General features: G+C 54.1%; 1 protein-coding gene across 3 annotated transcripts in view; it reads right to left on the reverse strand.

The window, feature by feature from the left end:
* MSI2 (musashi RNA binding protein 2) overlaps window positions 1-23,606 on the reverse strand; it is a 394,401-nt gene that overhangs the window by 17,001 nt on the left and 353,794 nt on the right. For all 3 annotated transcript variants that reach the window (XM_047833111.1, XM_047833110.1, XM_047833112.1), the window contains exon 11: window positions 14,578-14,640. In XM_047833111.1, the coding sequence (XP_047689067.1) occupies window positions 14,578-14,640 (63 nt within the window). The remainder of the gene's footprint in view (window positions 1-14,577; window positions 14,641-23,606) is intronic.

Genomic DNA, 23,606 nt, shown 5'->3' on the forward strand with positions numbered 1-23,606 from the left:
TATTGCCATCTGCTCATGGTGTAAATTCTGGGCATGGAGTAGCCTTGAGTGGGCCTGAGCCTGGTAGCCCAAGAAACCAGGCTTTGTCATGAGGGCAAATGGAGTCACTGTCAGGTTCCCGTTTCTCCCAGACCCTAAGGGTTCTGAGGGATAGACCTTGTTTGCATGTGTCTAAGGAAGAAAGGGGAGAGGGCTGTCAGGAAAGGAAAGGCCACGCCACGGGTCTCGGGCTTGCCCGGGGCTTGCTCTGCAATGGCTTCCCCACTGATGGGACCTCAGCAAGCTGTCCCAGATCAGGACTCTGGTCTCAAATGCAAGGTGTGGTTCGTGATCTCTCTCCACAGCAAATGGCTGATTCAACAGTGCCTTGGCCCTGAACCTCTAAGGCACCTCGGAAAACAGGGGAAATCAACCTGAGAGACAGACGTTTATGGTTTGGCTGAAGCAAGTGGTTTTAACACTCACATCCTGCTGCCTCTTCTTTAAATTAACTGGTTCAGACTCCAGGCCCACATGGGTTAGAACTTGCAAGAGGCAAGATGGGGAGATGGTCCAGAAATCACCGGCACCCATGAAACACGGCACCGAGCCTGCCAGCCGCTGTGCACGCGGCCCCGGGAAGACAGGCCGCGGCCTCCACGGCCACTTGGCTGGCCCCTGCTTCCCACCCAACCGTCCCTGACCTGAGCACTGAAAGGAAACAAAGACACGGAGTATGGTGCCAGGAAGGACTCCCTCTCCATCTCTGTCGCATCTGTCTCTCTCCGGAACAGTCGGCTTGCTCCAAGCGTCTCCTAGTTTAATCCTGAGAATGTCCCTTGCTTTTGTTTTGAGCTGGGGACTGCATCCAGCTCTATCTTGTCAAAAGAGAAACCGGTCTGGCTTCTCCCCACGTGACCCCAGCCACCCTCGGTGCTGCTGGGCCCTGTGTGCTCACTCACTAATTCCCAGCCTGCCTGCCCTCAGCCAGAGGCATCGGGTCCTAGCTTGTCTCTTGTAAGTGATTCCATTCACCGCAGGCTCAGTGTTCGCCCTCTGTGCGAGGCCCCAGAAATCCAAGGCCAGAACTACACTTGTAGCATCCTTAGTCATGATGAAAGCTTGGTAAGAATTTGATAACACCCTGGCCCAGTTGGGGAAGGTGAAGCAGGGGAAAACCTCATACTATTGTGGGCACAATAGGGTCTGGAGGCACGAGGCACACAGTTCTAGAAGCTGTGGTTTCTGTGAGGCTGGAAAGGGAGCTAATATTTACTGAGCATCTGTGTGCCAGGTACACTGGTAGGTGCTTAACACCATCGTTTTTCATGCTCCTAACAACTTCTAAGATCGGTCCTGTTAGCCTGGGCTACAGATGAGGAAACCGAGGGCTGGAGCAGTGAGGGAACGTGTCCCCGAAGCGTCTCTGACCAGACTAAACACAAGCTCGAACTTGGACATCCAGGCAACTCCCGGCAGCTCTTCAAACAGAATCTGCTGCTCAGCTGCCCTTCCCTGTAGTCTAAGACATCTTGTGTTTATTTGGATCTTTCTTTGCTTCAGACAGGCTGTAGGGACAAGGCTCCAGACCTCCCAGGCTGGAGCTCCAGCTCCTGAAGAGTGTGGGCTCTGTTGCCCTTTCCAAATGGGAAGCTCCCTGGTGGCAGTGTCTCCCCCATCAGACTGGGGGCTGCCTGGAGTTGGGCCGTGCCCGCCGCGTGAGGTAGGGGACTGCCTCTCTCCCCAAGGACTAGACCACCCTCCTCTGGGCCACACTGCAGAACAGGCTGGGCACAGAGCAGGCAGGCAGTATTGTTGCGGAATGGGTCACCAGAGGGCTGGTCGTCTCAGTCCCGGGAAGACCACGGAGCTCTGCTGAGGGCAGTCCTGTGGGGAGCTGGACTGCCCCAGGACCATCAGTATTTACTGCCCGGGGCTCCACAACCAGGGGGTAGGGTGGAGAGGATGCCCAAAGGGCAGCCCCTTGAGGACCTATACAAAAGTCTTTCCACTTGAGCAGCCTGTCTTTAATGATTATAAAGGCACAGGAGTTTAATCCATTTTTGATGTAAGCGCTAATAGCTCTGTGTCCTTGAAGTTCAAAGCGGGTGCATACATGTCACTAATTAGCCAAGCACGGAGCCATTCAGCTCCCTCTCATGTTTCTAATTAGGTCTTTAATAACAAACAAACTCCGACCTTACCAAAAGGCCCCCATTCATCAGACAGTCAAGGAGGGTGGCTGCTTCCGTGTTTATGGCTGCTCCGGGCCCTTGGTTCTATATGGACACGCTCTTAATCTCCGCCAGGACTGGCCTGTCCTAGAATGTGTTGCTGCGGATGAAGACCCCTTCAGCCTGCCCTGGAGGGATGGACTTCCTGGCCCTGTTGGGAGGACCAGTGCCAGGCAGGACGGCCCCGGGCTCTGAGGCTGCGTGCAGGCTGAGGATCCAGACCAGCTCTCCTGGTCATTAGAGGAGGTGGGGGGAGCTGCCTGGTGTGGCTCTTTGTATCCATTTCTGAGGTATGGATGCTGATAATAAAGTCACAGAGATGGTGTGAGACTCTACATCTGGCAAGAACCTGCTGGTACTTGAGTCCACGGTTATACATTGGACTTGACCAAGGGAGCTTTAACGGCCACTGAGGCCTGGGGTCGACGGTGGTAGCTTCTGATTTAATGGGTCTGCAGTGTGGCCTGGACCCCAGGACTTTCAAAAATTCTCCAGGTGATTCTAACATGCAGCAAAGTTCAAGAGCCACTGTGCCCCAGTCTTAGATTTGCTCACCGACCGTAGCTGTTAACAGGTTCACCTTTACTAATAAATGCCATCCGGATAGCCAAGACCTAAAAGTTTAACCAACCACGCCCAAGGATGGAAATCTGACAACAGATTTTTTCAGTGATACACAATTCTGGAAATATTTCTGTCCCTCTCACTTCAGGCCTTCACGCATGAAAGATAAAAAAATGCAGTGCTGTTTTCAAATGCATTCTCATCACCTGGAAGCCCCTGGCTTTCTCTCCAGTCACTCTTCTCAGCTCTTAAGTCACTGTCACTGTCACCTCCCCATGACAAGGGATCGAGAGCTTCGGAAACTGTAGCAATATAGAGCTACAGAGTTGAAAGGTCCTTAATCACCTTCTAGTCTGAAACCCTTTGCCCCAAAATCACCTAGCCTATCGAAGCTAGACCAGAACCAAGATCCCATTCCATGCTCTGATCCTCTTAAAAACAATTATCATCCTTATCTGATCTATCCACAAGGCAACCCCATATCCTGGGAAGGTGAAGGGATAAAAGGGAAGCCTCTGAACTGTTTCTGTCCCCAAGGCCAGAGCACGTACTGCTGTGGGGCCAGTCCCTGGACACGATGTAACCCTCCAGCAAGTTATACCCAAGCCTGACTTGTTTCTTTTCAAGTCAGGTGATCTGGGAGACACTGAAATCTCAGGGCTGCCTCAGTGGGAGGTTTAAAGACTATTTCATGCACCTGGGGATAAACAATCTAGACCCAGAAAAGTCAAACAATGTGTCCAAGGATACACAGCAAAACCGGATCCTCCAACATCCGTCCACGTCTCCTGGTTTTGCTACTGTGTTTCTAGTCTTCTTCCCTGGGAGTGGGTTGACATTGCCAGACCTTTCCCTGGGTCAGTGCCTAACTGACCCCTGACTCCGGGGCATCCTGAGCGTGTCTGTAAGACAGCCTCTCTTTCCCCCAAGGCCCAGAAAGCCAACCCGCTGCAGGTCGCAGTCAGAAATAACTTCCAGAAAGAGAACGGAGAGTGGGGCTGGGCAGCCTTTGCCTCCCACAGTGCTCTACCACAGGCACACAGGTTTGCACTGATTGCTTACCACAGACCTGGACAGACCGTTTTATTAATATTAATAAGTAACCAGGAACAAAGGGCCCCTTTATTTTTAGCTTTCTCTAATTGCGTAGTAATTACTCATCTACAAAACAAATGAGCCCCTGCTCGCGGTTGCCATAGTACCGGGAGCCCAGCCTCACTGCAGGACGATTGGCCGAGGATCCTGCTGCTCCCGCCTCCGGCCCCGCCCCTCCACAGCATTGGCCCAAAGCAAAGCCCCAGCAACTGGGCGGCCAATCGTCGGCTTCCCAGCGACCTTCCAGATTCAGCCCTCACCGCTCACAGGAAGGGCTGTTGACTCATCCCTCCGGAGAAAGAGAACGGGAGAAGGTCTGTCTGGCTCAAAGAGGCCCTCCCTTGCTCCATCGCCTAGTTTCTTTTGGGCAGTGGCTAACTTCCTTCAGGCTTGTTTTAGCTAAAGTCTCCTTTCAAATAATAACAATTACCTTCAGGCTGGCTCCCTCTTACCCGACCACGCCTCCTCTGGGCCTCCTTTGTCTGCCTGTGGTCTGAAAAGGATGCAGGGACTTGGAAGCCAGATCAGAAATGTCAGCCAAAGCCAGACAGAACCATGACCTTAAGTCTGCAACAGCAGAAGCTGCGGCATATATGCATTATATGTGCATATAATGTTTCCTGAGGCCTCTTATAAACGGGCTTGGGTTCTCTCTACCCGCAAGGATACGGAGAATTAAGTTGATGGGCAGCGGCGGTTTTCCGTTGAGTATGTGTTAAGAATGCAGACCTCCACTCAGGAATCCAAGGGGCTGGGGCGACGGGGCATCTGCTGACATGGTTGAGAGCACAGATGTGATGAGACAGACCCAGGTTCTAAACCTGTCTCCACCACCTCTACAAGCTGTCTAAGCCACAGTTTTAAAATGTTCAAAATGGGAATGAGAATGATAGTGCCCTCTTCATAGGACTATGAGAATTAAATGGGGGTAGGGCAGGTGGGCCTAGCCCCGTGCTTGGCTCACTCATGCAGGAGTTATTATTAACACGTTCTATTAGCATCTCGTTTTAAACTTGGCTGGGAAGTGACTCTAGCAGTCTATCAATCACCTGGAACATATCCCTCCCTTAAGGGACCTCCAGATGGGGGTGAATGTTGAGATGCTGGCTGGAACCCTCCTATCCATGCCACAGAGTGGATTTCATCGTGGCTCTCTCATCCTGACGGATCTAATTCCCACAGCCAATCATAGCTGTTCAAAAGCATTATTTGCCCACCTCCTGTGCTGCAGGATCCCAAGCTGGCAAGGGGAGACCTTTTTATTAATATTAATAAGCATCCAGGAACAAAGGGCCCCTTTATTTTCTGCTTTCTCCGACTGCATAATAATTACTCATCTACACTAAGAATGAGGCTGACTTTGTCTCCTGGAGGCAAACATAAACTGATGGTTTATATTGTTGGAGAAGGCAGGCACCACTCTGGGATACATGCAAAACATGTTCCATAGAGTCAGAATCCCGGCTTTCATCCAGAAGACCTCCCCAATCAGGAAGAAGGCTGAGGACACAGTAATGTGTTGAGGAGGGGCACCCCAGCTAGGGTTAATCAGGTGTGGCTTCCTGGCAGTCTGAGCCAATTGTAATGGAGGGAGCAGAGATAAGGACAGACAGAGGCTGCCATGAGGGCACAGGAGTGGGAACCAACAGTCCCAAGCAGGGAATGAATAATAACTTGTTGGCAGAAGCAAAGAAGAGTCACAGGAAACTAAGGCGGAGTACTGTGACCAAATGCTCCCCCCTCCCCCTGCCGTGTCTGCCTTGCTCCCCTAACCTGGCTCCAGATCACAAACCCAGCCCCAGCCAGGGGGATTGGGGAGGGGTCGAACTGTGTTCTGTGGGACCGCTGCCAGGCTGATCTTCCTTAGCTGGTTCTGTCCTTACCAAGTTCCACCGCCATAAAGCATATGAACCTCTCTCTCCCACCAGTAGGACTGTATCAATCTGGGTTTCAAGGTCTCCCAGAATCTAGCCTGCCTCTACTTCAGCAAGCCTGTATCCCCACTGCCCATCAGGCAGCCTGCCACTGTCCCCCGGGGAACTGGCTGCTCATCCCATGCTCATCATGAGCTTTTATCCAAGTTCTCCCACCTGGAATGTCCTCTCACCTCTCACTCCACACCCTTCAGTGTCTACTTTGAGTCTTGCCTCCTATCTGAGCTTCCCTGCCTGCTGAGTGCTCTCCGATCAGGCGGGAACATAGGCTCACTGAAGACCAGCTCTTGTAACAACTGTGTGCTGTGTCCGCCCCCAAAGACTGGGAGCTTGTTGAAGGCAAGGACCTGCCCTGAAATTCTGCATCCCACCCCAGACCCCAGTGTGATGCTGAGCCCAGAGTTAATCAGCTAATGGGTAAGAGCAAAAGACCCGAAGCCTTTCTTTTACTGGGCAGTGTTAACACGAACATTCATGGAACGTTTACTCTCCATGATCTGTCACTGGTCCTCCTGCTTTTTAGTCTCAAATCTAATCTAGCCTGCTGTCAAGGCTTGTCTGACATCCAGATCTGATGTCACTTCCTTGGTTCAGGCCTCTCCGAGGCTCCCCGGTGTGTGAATCCAGGCTCTTTAACATGTCACCAAAGGCCCTCTGCTCTGGCTATGCCAGCCCTCGGCTTTATCGGCGGCTGCTTCCCATGCCCCATCCCCACCCCACTGCATTTTATTCTCCAGCCAGAGTGAACCGTTTGTGGGGCTTCAGATTTACTCTACTGTTCTGGGCTCTGGTGGCTTTGCACATGCTGTTCCCCTGGCTCTTGGGGAGCTCCTGTTTGTCCTTTCAAAGTGGAGACACTCACTCCCCTGTGAAACCTTCCCTGACTTCCCAAAGCCAATCACTTCCTCCTCTGTGCCCCTTCTGTTGCTGGACTTATGGCATCATATTATAAGTACCTGTTAGCCCCCACACGAGGCTGGGAGATACCCGAGGGCAGAGACTGTGCTCTGCCTTCATCTAGGAGATTCCACGGCTGTGGTGGGCTTCGTGCTTGACTACCCAGCCACACGCACCCTTTACCTTACCTTACCTTTATCCGCACCCAGACTGTCCTTTGGAAATCCATCCTTCTTGGGCTCCTCAGTTTGAGGGTGGGGGTATGGATCCCACTCTCAGCGATTGGCTCTCACCAGCCAGGCGTTAGTCAAACGGCACAAAGCTCTGGGGTCTGCTAGAATTTGGGACCATCTGACCCCCTCTTCTTCTAGACTGGTTGGTATGAAGCAGGAAACTGTTGTAGCCATTTGGCACCACAGGAAAGCCAACATAAAGACAATATTGAAGCCAAAAGGAGGACCGAGCTAAGAGAAGTGCCGACTCCCCAGAGCAGTCTACACATGAAGCCCACTCTTCCATGGAGCTTCCAGAATGTTAGCTGGTAAAGTCCCTATAACATTTAACCAGGCTGAGTTGGGTTTTCTGATACGCCCCAAAGCCCCCCGACTCAAGGCCGAGGACAGTGCCTGCCACGTGTAATAATAATTACTGCTGTTACACACTTAATAAATATCTGCTGAATTCGACTCTGTGGCAGATGTGCCCTGGGCCCAGTTCAGCAATCTATACCTGAAAGGTGAGACTGTGAGGTCCTGGGGCCTGAGTCCTCAGAGGACACAGTGCCGGTTCCAAGGCTGCTGGGCTCTCCCAGCACGTCCCGCATGTCGGGGACATCTGGGCAGCAGGTGAGTTCTTCAGAAACAAACATGGTTTTTCTGCAGGGCTCCTTAAAGGAGGTGAAGTTCAGGGTTCTTCACCCTTGACCAAAGCCTTGCTCTCCAGGTGACTAGCTGTGTGACTCTGGGTAAGTCACACAGCCAATCTGCACATCAGCTTTCTCTTAAAAACAAACATGTAAAGCCAGGCCCAAACCTTCTGCCTTCTTGCCTGTCTCATGGGCTAGCTCTGGTCACGGCAGTCGAACCTCTGCAGAAACATAAGGGACCACGATGCACCCTCGCCTGTGTTCTTTTGAGGATTCTCACCAACATATGGGGTCAGCAGCTTTTGGGGCTCCTCACACCCTACAGTGGCCCCACCCAGCCCAGGGGGCAAATAAGGGGTCCCTCTGCCCATGTCCAGTGTGCTTTACATGCTCTTATGGAGCCTCCAGGGGCCCTGTCACACATTCCACCCCTCCTGCACACAGCAGGGCCTGGGCTCCTGAGCCAGCATGAGAGAGAGGGCCAACCAGCTCAGGAGACAGGCACGGATGTGTCACCCTCTGAAAATGATTCCACTGATTTAAAAGACCATTAACATTCCCCCACTCCATTCACTTCAGGATTAACTTATACTCAGGTCTGGGCTTCAAGGCTAGTCACTAATTGCACTAGAGTTGATTTATCAAGTGCATGGTGTTTCTATTACAAAATTATTGATTACAGCTGATGTATTTTATCCTCAACAGGGTTGGTCCCAAAGCCCTCGGAAAATGAATGAAGCTGAGGTCAGCAGCGGGCAGCTCAGCACATTATTATAAATTCACTGGGGTTACTGAAATCCAATGCTGGACTCTTTCTGGTGAAAGACCCGGCTCTCCCAGGAATGAAGATTTTAATGACAAACTGAGAAACGAGGTGCCCCATGCCCAGAACGCAAGGCCATGGACTGGGAGGCATGTGTTCGGGCAGGGTCTTTTGGGTAAGTCTGGCTGGTTGCAGCAGCTGGTCATAACAGATCACGGATTTGCTCTCCCTCTGGGCTAGTGTGCTGGCTCTATTCCATGGACGCAGATGTGGCTCTATCCCAGTGAGAGCGCATCCCCAGGACCCTACCCCCAGCTTTGGCCATCTTGAGGCCCCAGAGGATGCTTGCCGCTAGCACAAGGGAGGCTGGGTGGGAAAGAAGAGATGATTGCCCTGCAGCCCCCTTTCCTGGACACTGGATCCTGCTGATGGAAGCGCAGGAAAGCCGACTTCAGAAATGGAGGCAGCACATTGATCCACTTTCCTTTTTTAAATGAAGCTGATGAGAAGTAATGCATCGTGGGAAATAAGGACTCTCAGCAGGAGGGATCTAGATTCTCAAACCACTACAGGCAAGAAATGTTATCTGCCTTTATATTCCTTCCTGCCAGCCGCGAAGCAAACCTTCAACGCGTGCTTGTTGAAAGCAACACCTGGGAACCCTAAAGCTTAAGACACAAATGACACAAACAATTCCCGGCTCCCTCCAGCGGCCGGAAGAATGTGTGTGGGCCGCTACCGTTCACGCCCCTCAGTCCCGAACACAAATAAGGCGAAGGCTGCCACGGGGAAATGGAAAATACCCCGGGAGGGGTGGGACAGGCAAACCTGCTTCATGAGCACCTGCACCTACCCTCCTCCCCAAAGCATTTTCTCTATGGTTCAAGTTCAACTAGTTCTTCTATGTCTTGACTTGAATTTTGCTTTTGTTCACTTTGCCTACTGGAACTGAAACTCTTAGGATGTCTGGTCACAGGCTAGCGAAGCCGTCTTCCTGGCAGAGCCAGACTTAGGATTTAGGCCACTAAGGGGGATTTTTTTTCCTCTCTGCCTTCTGCCCCACCACGCCCTGCAGAACGGCTCTTCCCAGATTTGCCTTTCCGGGCCTCGTTCCGTCCCGTGACTGACTGGCCTGCTCGCAGGCAATCCTTGTTCGTGCTGACGGTGCCACGGACTTCCACGGCGCCACTCCTCTCCATTGAGCTGCCATTCTACTCTGTCACCTCGCACTCTTTCAGGAACTTCATGAACTCTGTGACTTCCTGGGCTTCAGTCTCCCATAACAGATAACTTCTGCCCTGAAGGTTCAGATTCCACCGGCGTCTTCCCGTGGCGTTAGTTCAGAGCCACCGACTGGCCCGACTTAAAGAGCAGGTCCCAGGTGGCAGCTGTGACTTCATGTGCCAGCAACTTGTAAAGATTAGGGCCATCTCCCGAAGCTCTAAGAGACCTCTGGCACTCCCTTACAGTGCGTCATCACAAATGTAGGGGAGATGGTGTGTCCAGAGACATTGACCGCACATGTCCCTGAGCCTCCGCAGAGGCTGCAGGACTGCGAAGTCTTCTGGGAAGATGGAGGGAAACTGTGGTCTCCTCTTTAAACGTCACAGGGTCCCCTTCCCACCTGTCCCCTCCCTTCCTCCTCCCCACGAAGCTGTGCCAGTAGTCTCTATACTAGGAATGTTGCCACTCTGACCTTACTTGCCCCCACCCTGCCCCCTGGAGACCTCAGGTAAAGGCTTCTCCCTTACCTTCACCCACAGTGAGAAGAAACGCTAACCTTCTCTAGGACACAGTGCATTTCCTGTCTGCAGACCGAGCATCTTAAGATCTGAATCCCTTTCCCCGCAACGTCTCACTTCCCCTCCACCCTGGGGACTAGACTGCACAGACAGGACTGCCACACGGACCTGTCTCCTTGAAGGGCCGGATGTGAGCTGGCAAAGGACTCAACGGAGAAAAGGGCTCGGGGGAGCCTTGATGGTAGGCCTTAAGAAATAAGAGAAGACCTGCTCTGTTCAAGAACCATACGAGGAAGACAAGAACAAGGAAGAACTTTCAGACTCCCTGCAATCCTGGTTCTGCTCTCTTTCGCGAGAGTTGGTCACTATCAACAGAGATCTCAGGAAGGCTAGAGCCGAGGGTGGTGACCCAGCGCTGGACCGGGGGAGCGGGGAGTGTGAGGGGAGGTGGTGGTGGCTGATGGCGAGAACATGGATCCGAGCCCCTTGGCAACGTTGACAATATGGAGCCCCCTCTCTTCCTGGTCCCCCACGCTATCCTTCAGACAGCCGTGCCGTGCCGGGCTGTCGCGGACCCTGTAATATCAACTCAACAATGCATGTTCTACAACTACGGCTACAGCTACCAGGACATCTACTACAGTGCATGCATTTAGTTCAGTCCCACAGATACATACACTCTAAGAACAGGCAGGGGAGGTGTGAAATGTTTTACTGGACAACAGGTGTTTTGGAGTTGTAACTAATAAAAAAAAAATCGAAAACGAAAGTGTACAAAAAAAGACATTTCTTGAGAGTTGGATATGAGTTTGTTTCTTGAACTGTTTCATCTGAACAAGCAAAAACATGCAAACCAGCTGGTACTAACAGGAAGCTGGACACTGAGAGAGGATTAATAGGTGTGGACAAACCTTCCCGCTGAGCGTGCTCAGAAGAGTGTTTGAGAGGAGGTGTGCAGATCCTAGTGTAAGAGAGGCGGGAAAGTATGCCTCAGAGACACTCTCTCACCGCAGCCCCAACCAAGCAAGAGAAAAGACAACAGAAACATGACTCTCGCACTCACCACCACCGTCAGGAACTCATGTTACTAGATTGGAATAAAGCTGGCAAGTATAAAGTACAGTAAGGGGTCCTGGCTGGGGCCGGAGATGGGCTGGGGGTGGGCAGGGGGCTCAGAAGCTCTTCGACTGATACACAGACCCACCCGTAATGTCACCCAGAAATAAAATAGCCTGAAAATCCAAACCACTGCCCTCACCTGTGTGTGTGTAGGGGGTGGGGTGGGGTCGTTTACCAAAGTGGATTCAGGTTTGGGTGGGACATGATGAGGCCATTGGAACTGAATGAATACGATCAAAATAAACAAACAAACTCTCGACTGAGCACAAGGAAAGATGACGTTTCGGACTACCAGGTGAAGGTAAAAGAAAAGTGACCCACTGCTAGTGAAGTTATCTAGGAGTCGGCAGGGACCTCCCCTGGGGGGGTCACCTGAGCCCTGCTCACCTCAGACCCAGGGCGAATTAAGGCAAAGGCGGGCAGGCTGGCCCCGAGGAGTTGGCTGAGGTGGGTGCAGAGCTCACGGCCCCCCCGGACCTCCTACCCTGACACCATAGCCCTGACAGATGCGAGTTGCCAACCTGAGCAAAATCGAAGCTGTTTCCCACCCCCACGGCCCTCAGCAGGTGCTTCCACCTCAGGAAGCTCCCCCAGTACGTCATAACATGGAAGGGAAAAAAGAAAAAAAACAAAGCTGTGAAGCTAGACCAAAATGAAAGGCAAAATAGGGCCTTCCATAGGATGCCTAATCCCTGGACCAAGCCTGACAGCCAGCCCCTGGGGAGCAGAGGCCTCGTTTCCTACCCTTTTCCAACCACCTGCCAGGGGCAGCAGAGTACCAAGCTCAAGGTCGGTACTCCGCAGACCCCCTGAACCAGCTTCTTCCTATAAGAGAATGCGCCTGAACTTGTGACACCCTCCAACAGTTGAGGCTGCTTGCTCGGGAGGCTGAAGGAGCATCCCTGTCCCGGTGGAAGGAGCTGGCACGGGTGGGGCAGGATTGCAGGAGCAGGTGAAGGGAGAACAGGGCGGTCAGCCGTCCGTGATCATCTGCTGGCCTAGGCTGATGCGCAAACCCATAAGAGTCTGGGCAGCCCCTTTCCCATATCTGCCAAAATGCCACCGAGGGCCACTACAACAGGTAAATAATTGGCCATCCCACCAGGCTCGGAGTCCAGATTATCTTCTAGGAGGAGGGAGGGGACAGTCCTTACAGGCCAAACCACACTGAAAGAAAGAGAGGTAGAGATCCTCCTTCCCCCATCTTGTAACCCTGCTCCAGGTCCAAAGGGGGGATGGAGGTGAGGGGCTGGGCTACCCTGTCTACACGGGGGCAGGTGTCTTCCAGCCCAGGTGGTGGTCTGACTTTAGCAGGCACCGGCTGGTCGTCGCCCTGGGGCTTACCCCAGGCCCCTGACCCCCAGGCAGCACTGTGGGGTGCCCTGTATCTTCCTGGCTGAGCCTGCACCCTTGGGGGCAGGCACCTCGGAGTTGAGGATTTACTCCTTGCACTAACCTAGGCTGGTGTGGGGCAGGTGGTCTGGGAGCACACTCCTGAATAGAATTCACTAACAGTGCAGCGATGAGCATGGCTGACCTCGAATGGCCCCTGGGAGACTTGGCTCCCGATGGAAATGGCTACAAATAAAACACCACTGATCCTGGAAAAAAAAGTGTGGTTGGAGATGGCTCTGGAATTTGGGGTTAGGAGTTAGGGGGAGGATGGATGGGACTCCTGCCTGGCTCTCGAGGGTGGGGGGGGGCGTGAGAGGGTGGGGGTGGCAGGGGGGGCAGAGACCATGGGGAGACCGCTCTCAGACTCACAAAGAACCCCATGCTGCCCTTTAAACTTGCCATGACGTCAAGGAGAATGGGGGTGGGGAGAGAGGCAGGGTTAATTTCGGGTTAAAGTTTAGTTTCATAATCCAAGTTATAATAAAGAAAGAAACTGAACGGAGAAAACAACCAACAACACTCAAAAATCTCGAGGTTTCTTTTTGTGGTTCCCCTCCCCCCCCCCACTAGGCACAGGTAGGACAGAGGCTCATTTGTAATGATACCAAAAAGCACTCAAGTTAAAAAACCAAACAGAACAGGGAGACGCGAGGCAGCGGCGCGCCCCGCCCCCAGGGCAGGGGGCACCAAGGAACACGGGCCAGAGGGCAGGTGGGGCTGCTGGAGGCCCGCTAGGGCAGGCAGAGGCTGAGGACAGGCGCCCAGCTCTCCGGCTAACTGACCCTCAGCAGCCCCCAGACAATTCCCGGCCCCTCCAAACAAATCTCCAATGGGTGATTTCGGGGAGTGGATCCTTTGTAGCTCGAGGCAGTGCCAGTTTGCATGGAACGGATTTGTACTGATGTTCCTAAAGGGCCTCCATGTGCCAGTCTCTTATCACTGAGGGTTTGGGTTTTTGGCATTTGCCCTCTGGGCTTTTAACGCCCCACCAGCACCTCCCTCCCCCCACCCTCCTCAGAGCCCGGTCAAACTAATTGCTTCCCTGGGTGCTCCAGTGCCCTGTCCAAGGGGTGTTGGGCTGGGGGGTGGGGGTGGGGGGAGCCGCAAACCATGGCTACTGAGTCCAGGAGGAGCAAGGGCCTCTCAGTGGCTGGGGAGTGGAGGCCAGGAGGCCTTGCCGGGGGCCCAGCACACAGCAGAAGCCCCACGTGCTTAGGAAGGTGGGGGGCATCTGGGGGACAGGGCATCCTTGACACACCCCAGCTCCAGCCTGACCCCACGGTGCTGCTGGGAAAATGTTCTCACCTCACTTGAGGGGCTCTAAGACCTCCTCAAAGTTTGGGCTTGGAGACTAAAGGACCGGGGCAATTTTATGCAAGAGATAATCCCATTGCCCTCGGCAGGTAGGGTCTATGGCTCTCTGGTCTCTGCTACAAGGAGAGTCCAGGATGCGATAGAGGGCTTCAGGAAATCGCTTCATTCCACTGAGGTCAGCCCCACTTCCAAGCTTCCGGGACTCGGGCTTTAGCCCAATCAGCAAGGCCATCTGCCAGGTCCGGCAGGGGCCCCGAGGCCAGGAGCACGCCCGTGGGCCCGGAGCTTCCCTCTCACAAGCTAGAGCTTCTCTGGCGGGGTCAGAGGCTCCTGGAAGGGAGCCCCTGTGAAGCAGCAGTGAAAGCTGAGGAGGGAAATGACCAACAGGTGCCCTGAAGCCGGCTGTCAGGGGAACGGGCCGTCCAAAGTCAAAAAGAAGCTCACTGGTCTTTTTTCAAAGAGCGAATCATGGTCCACCTTTGGTGTGCAGTCCTGAGACTGACCCCCACGGGGAGCTGCCCTGGGTGGCAGGGCCTGGCCCGCGCCCCCCTGTCCCCACCCTCCGGGCTGTGGTGACAGTAGTGGACAGACGCAGCCACACAGATCCAACAGGGCCTTTACCTTCCCCCGCACACTGGGGCATGCCTGGGAGCGCCTGTCCCACACACCTCCCTACCTGATCCTCTTGCCGCTGCCACGGCCGCCGCCGCCACTGGTCCATAAGCCGCTGCCGGGAAGCCTGGCGGGGAGAGAGGAGCCGGAGTAAAGGAGAGATCTCGGAAAGGGCCCTGCATCAGACCGGGCTCACAGGCCGCGCTCACCCCCCTTCCCGAAGACGGGAGTGCAAAGGGATCTCCTCGGGACAGCTCTCAGGAGGGACCTGGGTCAGTGGCTCTCGGGCTTCTGGCAGGCACAGCGCCTTTAGGTGTTTTTGATTCCTACACAGTTGGCACCCCAGAAACCAGTTCTAAAAGGAACATGGGAGTAATTGGAGAGGATTGGGAGGAACTTCTCTTGGGAGAGGGGTGGGGTCCCTGCTGCCCCCCGCACCGATCGAGGGGAGTCTCCCAGGGTGTGTCCAGAGCAGGGCCACGCATGGCCCGGGGATCCCGGGAGTGGTTGGGACCCAGCCTCTTGGCAGAACAGGCAGCTGGGCCAGGAGGTCGCTGAACCCAGCTGCTCTCCTAAGGCTCTGCCTGCCCGCTGGGCTTAGTTCCGGACTAGCTCACGCTGGCAGGCCAGGGGGCCAGGTGTGCTGGGAGTCCCAGCTGACTGTGTACACAGGAAGGCAGCTGTAGGAGGGAGTCGGGGGCTGCAGGGACCTACGTGGGGTGAGCCCTGCGGCTCTGTCTCTCAATTTCAACCTCCTGAGGCACATTATGGGGATTTCGATCCGGCTCTTCTGTCTGAGCTCTGTGTCCCGATCAAGTCAGCAGTGAAGGGTCTCCTCGGGAACTCCGATAAGCGTGTGAAGGTGTGTGTGCAATCTAGTAACACCCCCGGCAGCAAGGGTGTCCCAGAATGGGACTAAAGGTGAGAAGGGACGAGGTGACCCAGTGTGGCTGCAGAAGGCCCAGGGGAAGGAAGAGGTGGGTGAGGCCCCTCCCCTGGGCCTCTCTTGGCCATGAGCACAGACACACACAGCCACACACGGGGACACACACAGATACACTCACGCACACATGAAACAAACACCCTCTGCCATCCAGGCAGACTTATGGAGGCCCCATTTCAACTTTTGGAGGCCTGATTTCAAGACCCATTGCCAATGATGGTGGTTTTAAATGATGCGCCAAGAGCCAGCAGCAAACAACACACAGCCCGACAGCAGCTCTGCTTTAGCCACAGCAGCTTCCAGACATGGAATCGCTACGGGACAGAGTCGGGGACACATGCACCACGGAGGGCGGGGAGCCGGGGAGGCAAGAAAGGAAAGAAACAGAGCTGTCCCCCAAACACAGCGAACTAGAAGCCCACTAAACTCTAAGACTATTGTCCTAGCTACACGGAACTACTGGGGAGGAAAGAAGTTCAAAAGGGAACAAGCTAGTCTAAAAAGGTCAGGCTAAGCTACTCAAAACGTCAATGAAAAAAGACATACTTGCATTTAAATATGGTAATAGGGCTGTTGAGGGGGGAAAAAGAAAGATCCAGGTGAAATAAAGGTACGAGGTCATCCCTGGCTGCTGGAATGGGTCTCCCAGCTCCCCTGAAGACCACATGTGTGCCTGGAGGCTGCCCCCCACCCCCGCCCACAGAGGGTGGCACTGACCCCTGCCACCTGAGACCAACGAAGGGACTCCCCCGCCAAGTCCTCTCCCCATTTCTTCCAAGCAGGATCTAGATTTCTGGAAATGTGGGTGGTGGCGCAAAGTGCTGAGGGAAAATAAGGAAGAGGTCAAGTTATTTCTCCCTATCCCAACCTCCGCACACCAGGCCCTGGCTGCAGGCACACAGCAGGACTCGGGGGACCCTGAAGGAGAAGGAAGCAGGCCGTGGAGAGAAGGAAGGTCAAGTTATTCTTTTGCACTCCTCACCCGTACTTGAAACGGAAGGTTTCCCTGGAAGCATGAAAAGGTGTGGTGGGGGGAAGGGCGGGGGACAGAACTGGGGGAGGCGAGTTTAGTCAATAAAAAGACATTTAACAAAAGGTCTATTTTCTGGAGTCGAGCGCATTTTTGACAAAAAAAAAAAAAAAGTCTCAGAGAAAAAGGAAGGAAAAAAAAAACTTATCCAAGAAAGGAAATCCATTATCCTTAATCTCAGATAAAGGTTTCTGCTGGAGACTGAGCACCAGACACCGCTAAGGGCTGGAATTTAATCTCAACCATCAAACGGGGTAGGCAGACTGACAGGTGTGAGAAGAGGGGCAGGGGAGGAGAGCTGCCCAGGCCGCCCCCCACTCCGAAGAGGCCTGCAGCTCTCACAGCACTCCCACCCCCACACGGCATCTGGGACCCCAGGGCCACAGCCCCACCACCCAGCCCTGCCGCTTTGGGAATCTGTCCCGGACCACTTCCCCAGCTCCCTGCCATCCCCCTCCTGTCCTGTTAAGCTGTTCAGCCTCACTGGTCACCCCGAATATATTCTTCAGATGACCTGGCAGATAAGTCCCTGATGCTATTACCAGGGAGCGGGGGACAAGAGGCTCTCCTTGTGGTTGGGCTTGTGGGGGATGGGCAAACACGGATCTAAGAAAAGGTGTGTGTGTGTGTGTGTGTGTGTGTGTGTGTGTGTGTTGGGATGGGGCTGCCCCAGCCAGGGGCTGTCAGAGGCCAAAGAAGCATGGGGACCCTGGCCTAAAGCTGTCCCTGTGGAGGACAGCCGGTCTCTAGGACAGCAAGATGCGCCTGAGGACCAGGAGGCCCTAGCACGGACCCGGGTGGGAATGAGCTCTCCTGGGCTGGGCTTGGAAGAGCTGGGGGTGCAGGGCCTCGCAGACTTGCCTTGTGATCCTGTTTTCAGCATTTCCCCCAAGGCCCTGAGGAGCCAGAGGTCACCTGTGGCAGCCTACGTGCCTGGGAAACCTCTCATTTTATTTCTGAAGGGAGAGGAGTTCTGGGCTGTCAAGCAGAGAACTGCTCCCGTGGCGGGTACTTGGGGTAAGACCTTGGGGAATTAGGCAGCAGGTCTGACGGGGCTCAGGTTTCTTGGGGGGGCCGAGGCCCAAGCAAAGATATGGCACAGCCCCCGGCCCATGAGCGCCCACGGCTGCCCTAGCACCCCACTCACCGCCCAGAATGGGCGATGACCATCCCTTCTCTGCTGCTGGGAATGTGGGGAGGGGCTTCCTCCTCAGCAGAGCCTGCCTGGCCAATGCACGAAGGGAGCAACCAGGCTTCTTGTGAGGCAGGTTAGCACAAGTCTTGGATTCAAATCCTGACTCAGCCATTTACTAGCGTAACCTCTTGGCAACCTTTGACTTTGGGCAAGTTGCTTAACCCTTCTGTGCCTTGATGTCCCCATCTGTAAAGGGGGCGATGATGTCAGTGCAGGATTAACATACACAAAATGTTCAGATGAATGCCTGCAGGGAGTCAGTTTAAATGAATGTTAGCTGCCATGTTGCTGAGGCCTGTCCAGCCATCAGCCCTGCCTCTAAGGCAGACTGCCCCCCCCCCCCGCCCCCACCACCGCACGGAGGGCTCTGCCACTTTCTCCATGACGAGCCACATGGTCAGATGGTCAGATGCACACAGGAGGCTGGAATTCTTTTCCCATAACGGTCGCCTGTAATTCTTCATACTGTCCCAGCTTCATAATGCCATTTCAGTGGAGCTAACCTTCCCTAGTTCGAAATCAGAGTATGCATTACTGTTCAGCTCTGACAACAAGGACTGGGCCAAAGAGGGCAGCCGGGACCCTCCTGCTTGAATACTTCCCACTTCAGTAGTAGTGAATCAGGCAGAAAAGAGAAAAATGTTTTGCTGATAAAATCTCAGGGCCTGCGAGCTTAGGCGGCCCACCTGGGTGAACTTGGGTATCAGGAATGTGGTCTGCTCCTCCCGTTGGTACAGAAGAGTAAAATGTTAATGGTGGAACTCAGGGCTGGGCGGGTGCCACGCCTTAGTTAACGGCAGTCACACCCAAAGACCCAAGGTTGCTAGTCTGGAGTTCCTCGGCCCCTCTAACGGGGTAACAGAAGGATCACGGTGCTTGGTGTCAACGCCTCTACCCGCCCCCTGGCCTTGCCTTGCTGTTGTAACTTGGGGACGGTGCTTCGCTTCTCTGGGCCCGAGGTAATCAATTCGTGTCTGCTGCAAGGAGGGGAGACCAGAATGGCCTGTAACGCTCCCTCACCTCCGACCCCGCATGGACCTGTCTTCTGATGTAAGAGGATGACGAACCTGGAAAGCGGTGGCCCTGGGGCTGGCGCGAACACACCTCTGAGGTTACTAACTCATCTAAGTAAAAGCTGTCGCCATCCCACTGACAGTGAACAAGATGCTTTTCTGGACGTTTCAGAGCCGTGAGAAACTTTATGGCAAATTAGAAGTGAATGGCGCTTCTGACTTTTTTTGAGAATTATGTGACGCCACGCCGACTTTTTACTGCTTCTGTGGCACTTACTGGGTTCTGCCTTACCTAAGCACAGTTATTTTTACGTGCATGCCCCATTTCTCTCGCTGGGTGACAAATTCTTCTAGGGTGGGGACTGAGTCACATGTCCCACTTAAGACCTAGCCCAGAGTCTGCCCCAGAGAAGGTTCTGGAACAGCAGCTGATGATGGTCAGGAAGGATGCTCTGAAGTAGTGAATGAGAGCCAGGGCTGGGAGTCACTGCCCTGGGGAAACTACAAGCGCAAGGCAGTGCCACCTGAACATTCAGTGGCCTCTCCTCACGTGATCCTCCACCCCAGGGGTGGCTAACTCAGATGCCCACAGGAGTGGGGGCCAGGAGCAGAATTAACCAGCAGAAGGTGCCGGACTGCAGCCACCGAGAGAGAGGACCCTGCTCTCTCACGTGCGGACCCTCACCCCTGTTGCCCACTGGACCACCTGGGGAGCCTTAACAAATACTGAGTCCCAGGCCCTACCTCCGGAGATTCTGATTTATCTGGTTTAGGGGTACAGCCTGGACAGCGGACCTTTAAGTGCTTCCCAGGTGATCCTAGTATACAGCCAAGGGCAAGAACCTTCCGTTTAAAGGCTTCCAAAAATTTCAAAAAGTGAGGGGTGCCTGGGTGGCTCAGTCGGTAGAGCATTTGACTCTTGATTTCAGCTCAGGCCATGATCCCAGGGTTGTGGGGTCGAGCCTCACATCCGGCTCTGCGTGGAGACTGCTTAAGATCTTCTCTCTCTCTCTCTCTCTCTCCTGCCCTTCTCCCCTGCTCACGCTCTCTAAAATTAAAAAAAAACAAAAACAAACAAAACTCCAAAAGTTAAATTGTGGTGCACATCTGCACAGTCCATCACTCCACTTTCTTGTGGAAGGAAAGGTCCTCCTGACAATACAATGAATCTAACTCTTGTGACCCTCTCTTGTGAGACCCACCGCGGGGCCTCCATTCAGAGCAGTGGGGCTCTGGCCTGGCCGTGGGAGCCTGCACAACACACGGAGAATCAGGTGTGACCCACGTCTCTAGCCTTCCAGGGGCTTCCAGGGGCTTCTGACGCACGGGGGAGGCAGACAATCCCTGATTTAGAGGAAGCCTTGGAGTGTCCTTGGTTTTTAGTAAACACTGAAAGGGGGCCGCTGTTGTCGGCCGCAGGGTATCATCCTCTCCCCTGCCCGGTACGAAAAGGTGCCGGCCTGGGTGTGGATTGCCGGCGATATGGTCCTGGCACAGTCACTCCTTATTTCTGTGACCTTGGATGAGTCAGTGGGCCTCTGTGCCACTCACAGAAAGAGATGAGAAAATTCGGAGTTTCCTTATGGCTCCAACAGGCTGTGATTTCATGAAACACTCTCTTGTGATGCACACAGCCATCCCGAATTGTCCATCATGAAATGAATTTTCCCTATGCTGTGTTTGCTTAAAGCACTCTCCACCCCTTCCCCAGCACGTCCTGCACCTCCAACCACCAGCATTTTCTAGAGATGGTTCAAACATTCCTGGCTAAACCCAGTGTTGCTTCATAGAATCCAAACACTCCAAAATAAGCAACCCAAAGAAGAAATTGTCACCCAGAATGTCGGAAACACGTCCTAAAACAGTTTAGAAAACCATCTGTCATCTGACTGGCCCAGGGCCCTCCCCACCTCCCGGGCAGGCCTGTCTGGTGAGTGACAGGGCTGGTTCATTTAAAGGAAATCCAGAGCTTTGTGCAGAGAGAGAGAGAGACAGAGTGGCGGCTGCGAGGGGGCGAGGGTGGAAAAGGGATGGAAAAAGGGTGGATGGTGTACTTTTGGAGGAGGACGACTCTGGGAATTCAGATCGGAACAGAGGGTCTGAAAAAGAGGGGGCAACTGATATCCAAAGGGACACATTTACATGATCAAACTAAAATTTTGCTTTGAAGAAAGCTTATGATACGTGTCCACTGAAAAACAGAAAAAAACAAAACCCCGAGTTCCTGGCATTTAAAATACGAATCTGATTTCCACATACCTTTTTAGGAGCGAGACTGACATTCCCCAAGGACACCGAGAGTGCCATTCTCCTGGAGACACCCCCACCCCCCATGCCAGGAGAGGAGCGGAGCTCCTACTGGGGCAGAGGTGCTGGAGACGGTGTGGGGTCTCATCCTCAGTCAGGAAAATGACCGTCATTTGGGACCTGGCTAAGGTCCCTCTGGAGAGGAAGGCAGAGGGGCTGATGAGAAGGCCAGGCCTGCCTGCCTGGGTGTAGGGAGGGGAAGGGTGTGTGGCCTGGGCTCAGGCCTAAAGGAAGTGAAAGGCTCTGGGGTCGAGCCCCAAAGGCGTTGGCACTACGGCAGAGGGGTGGCACGAAAATAGTCCCAAATAACTTTTAATGCAACTGCTGTCTCGCTTAATTTTCTCTTTAGATGTTTCAATGCGGATGAAGGGGAGGAACGCTGCACATCAAACCTTTACGAGGTTTTATGGTCTGGTTGTCAGAGAGCCTCTGTTTGGATGAAAGGGTTCGGGGAAGCATAAAAACTGAAGTCAGGGAGCATCCTTTGGAAACGACGTGAAAATTCCCAGAAGAGGCAAGCACAGACCGGGGGCGCCCGGCCAGAAGGGAAAGGTAGTGTGCTTGCGGATTCCTTCTAAATCAGAGGCGCTCAGCGGGCAAAGCAGACAGCCCGCCGTCCTCGTGCCCCTGAGAACCAGCAGTGGGGCGAGGCCTGCCCCCTCCCCTCCCCCCCCCGGTGGAGCTTTGTGGCTTCTGATCTCCTTGGTGACTGATAATGGGCCCTAGTCTCAACCAAGCTCCCAGCCTGGAGTGTGGGGTGGAGGACTGTGGGAGGAGAACTGAGAACATACTTTAGGCGCTGCTTCCTTGCTGGGAGCCAGGAAGCTGAGAGCTCTACGTGGGGACTTTGGCCCAGCATCCTTCTTCCTGGGCCCTCCTACCCTCCAACAGAGAGCTGGGGCCCGCAGTACCCTCACTCACCCTGAACTTCTGCAGGGAGCTATGTTAGAGCCCTCCCAGTCTCCAGACGCTTACGCTCTCCGTAAATACTTACTGAGCACCTATTACATGCCGGAAACCGTTCTAAGCACTGGGATCACAGCAGTGAACGAAACTCACGTGTTCTCTGCCCTCATGGAGCCTACAGTCACTAGCCTCTGACAAGAACGGGGGGCGGGGCTCCATCTGTGGGACCACGCTGCACACAAACCAGCTCCCTGGGAAGGAGAGGAAACTGGCCGATAATAAGCAGGGCCTTAGATAAAGGCTCACTCTGCCAGGGAGAAGGGAGGGATCTCTCATGGACCCGTCCAGTCTTCAGCCAGGCCCTGTGTCCCCTTTCGGGTCTCCTCCTAGCTGAGCTCAAGCCCTGGGTGTGGCTACCCCAAATTCTGCTCGAAGAGGCGGGCAGCAATCAGAAGCGCTGGTCAGAGGCCTGCATCCAGAGTGGCTGACACATTCCACGCGCTCTGGTTCCTGGCCGTACGAGGACACTCTGTTCAACATCACGCTTACGCTCTGGCGAGACCTCAAGAGCAAGGATGGCCGCAGGGAGTTCATGCCGAAAGCAGCCCTCGCTGCTCTGTGCCAGCAGCTTGTGGTCCTGGATAACCCAGGGCTCCCCACTTGCCACAGAAGGAACACCTGCCTGTCTCTCTCAGACCAAGACCAAGATCTTCAGGTGAAGGGATTCCGGACCGTGGCCTCTAAGGACACATCGGCAACTATTCTGAGTTTCTCCTTTCACGAGGGAGAGTTCTCTCTCCCCCCACTCCTTGTAAACACTGCAATTTCTGCTTAGGAGATGCTCCCCCACCTACCCCCAATGGGTGTCAGGACAAACCACTGGTCTCACTATTGGTCCTTCTAGAGCTGGCTATTCAGATGGCTTTTCACACTTCTTCTTGTTCCCCAAATTTCAGATGCGGAGCCAAAAAATCCTGCTTCCTCCCCACAGGGTCTCTCACTGATCCATTTAAATCTAAATGGCCTGGAGTCTCTATGGGCCTCCTTACCACGTCTACCTTCCCCCACCCTCCGCCTCCAGCTTCATTCTATATGGGCCTTTGCAATGGCTCTGCCACAGCACGGTTCCAAACACCCACGCCGATGGCACCCACCTCTCTGGACCAGGGCAGGAAACACTCAAGCCTTGAGCACCCCAAGACTTTGGGCTGGAAGACCCCAGGTCCCCATCCTGGCACCATCAGTTGCTCAGTGAGAGCACTAACATCTGTGATCTCAACTCCCCCTGCCCCCCCCCCCCGGATGCAAAATGTAGACACCCCCCCGCCCCCCACTTTTTGGTCTCCTGAGATATGAGACTTTCTGCCATCAACTGGCAGAGCACCGCTGCATCTGGCATCACTGACGGGTGGACCATGGATGGTCAGGGAGTCTTGGGGGAAAGCCAGGGTGGTGAGGGAGGCACTCCGGGGGGCTCTGGGCAGCTGTTATTTACCAACAGGTACAGAAATATGTCACATTTTTAACAGTCAGTATGGCCTACCACTGCATCCCAGCCCAACCCGCAAGAGCGAATGGCAGAACCTTCCCTCCGCCTGTTTCCTCGCCGATACGTGAGAGAGTCTGGTCTAAATGATGAGAAAGTAAGCGGAACACCAATGGCAAAACGGCGGCTACCACTGTAGCACTTTCCACGGCC

This window comes from Prionailurus viverrinus, chromosome E1 (genome assembly GCF_022837055.1).
Source record: "Prionailurus viverrinus isolate Anna chromosome E1, UM_Priviv_1.0, whole genome shotgun sequence".
Taxonomy (NCBI): domain Eukaryota; kingdom Metazoa; phylum Chordata; class Mammalia; order Carnivora; family Felidae; genus Prionailurus; species Prionailurus viverrinus.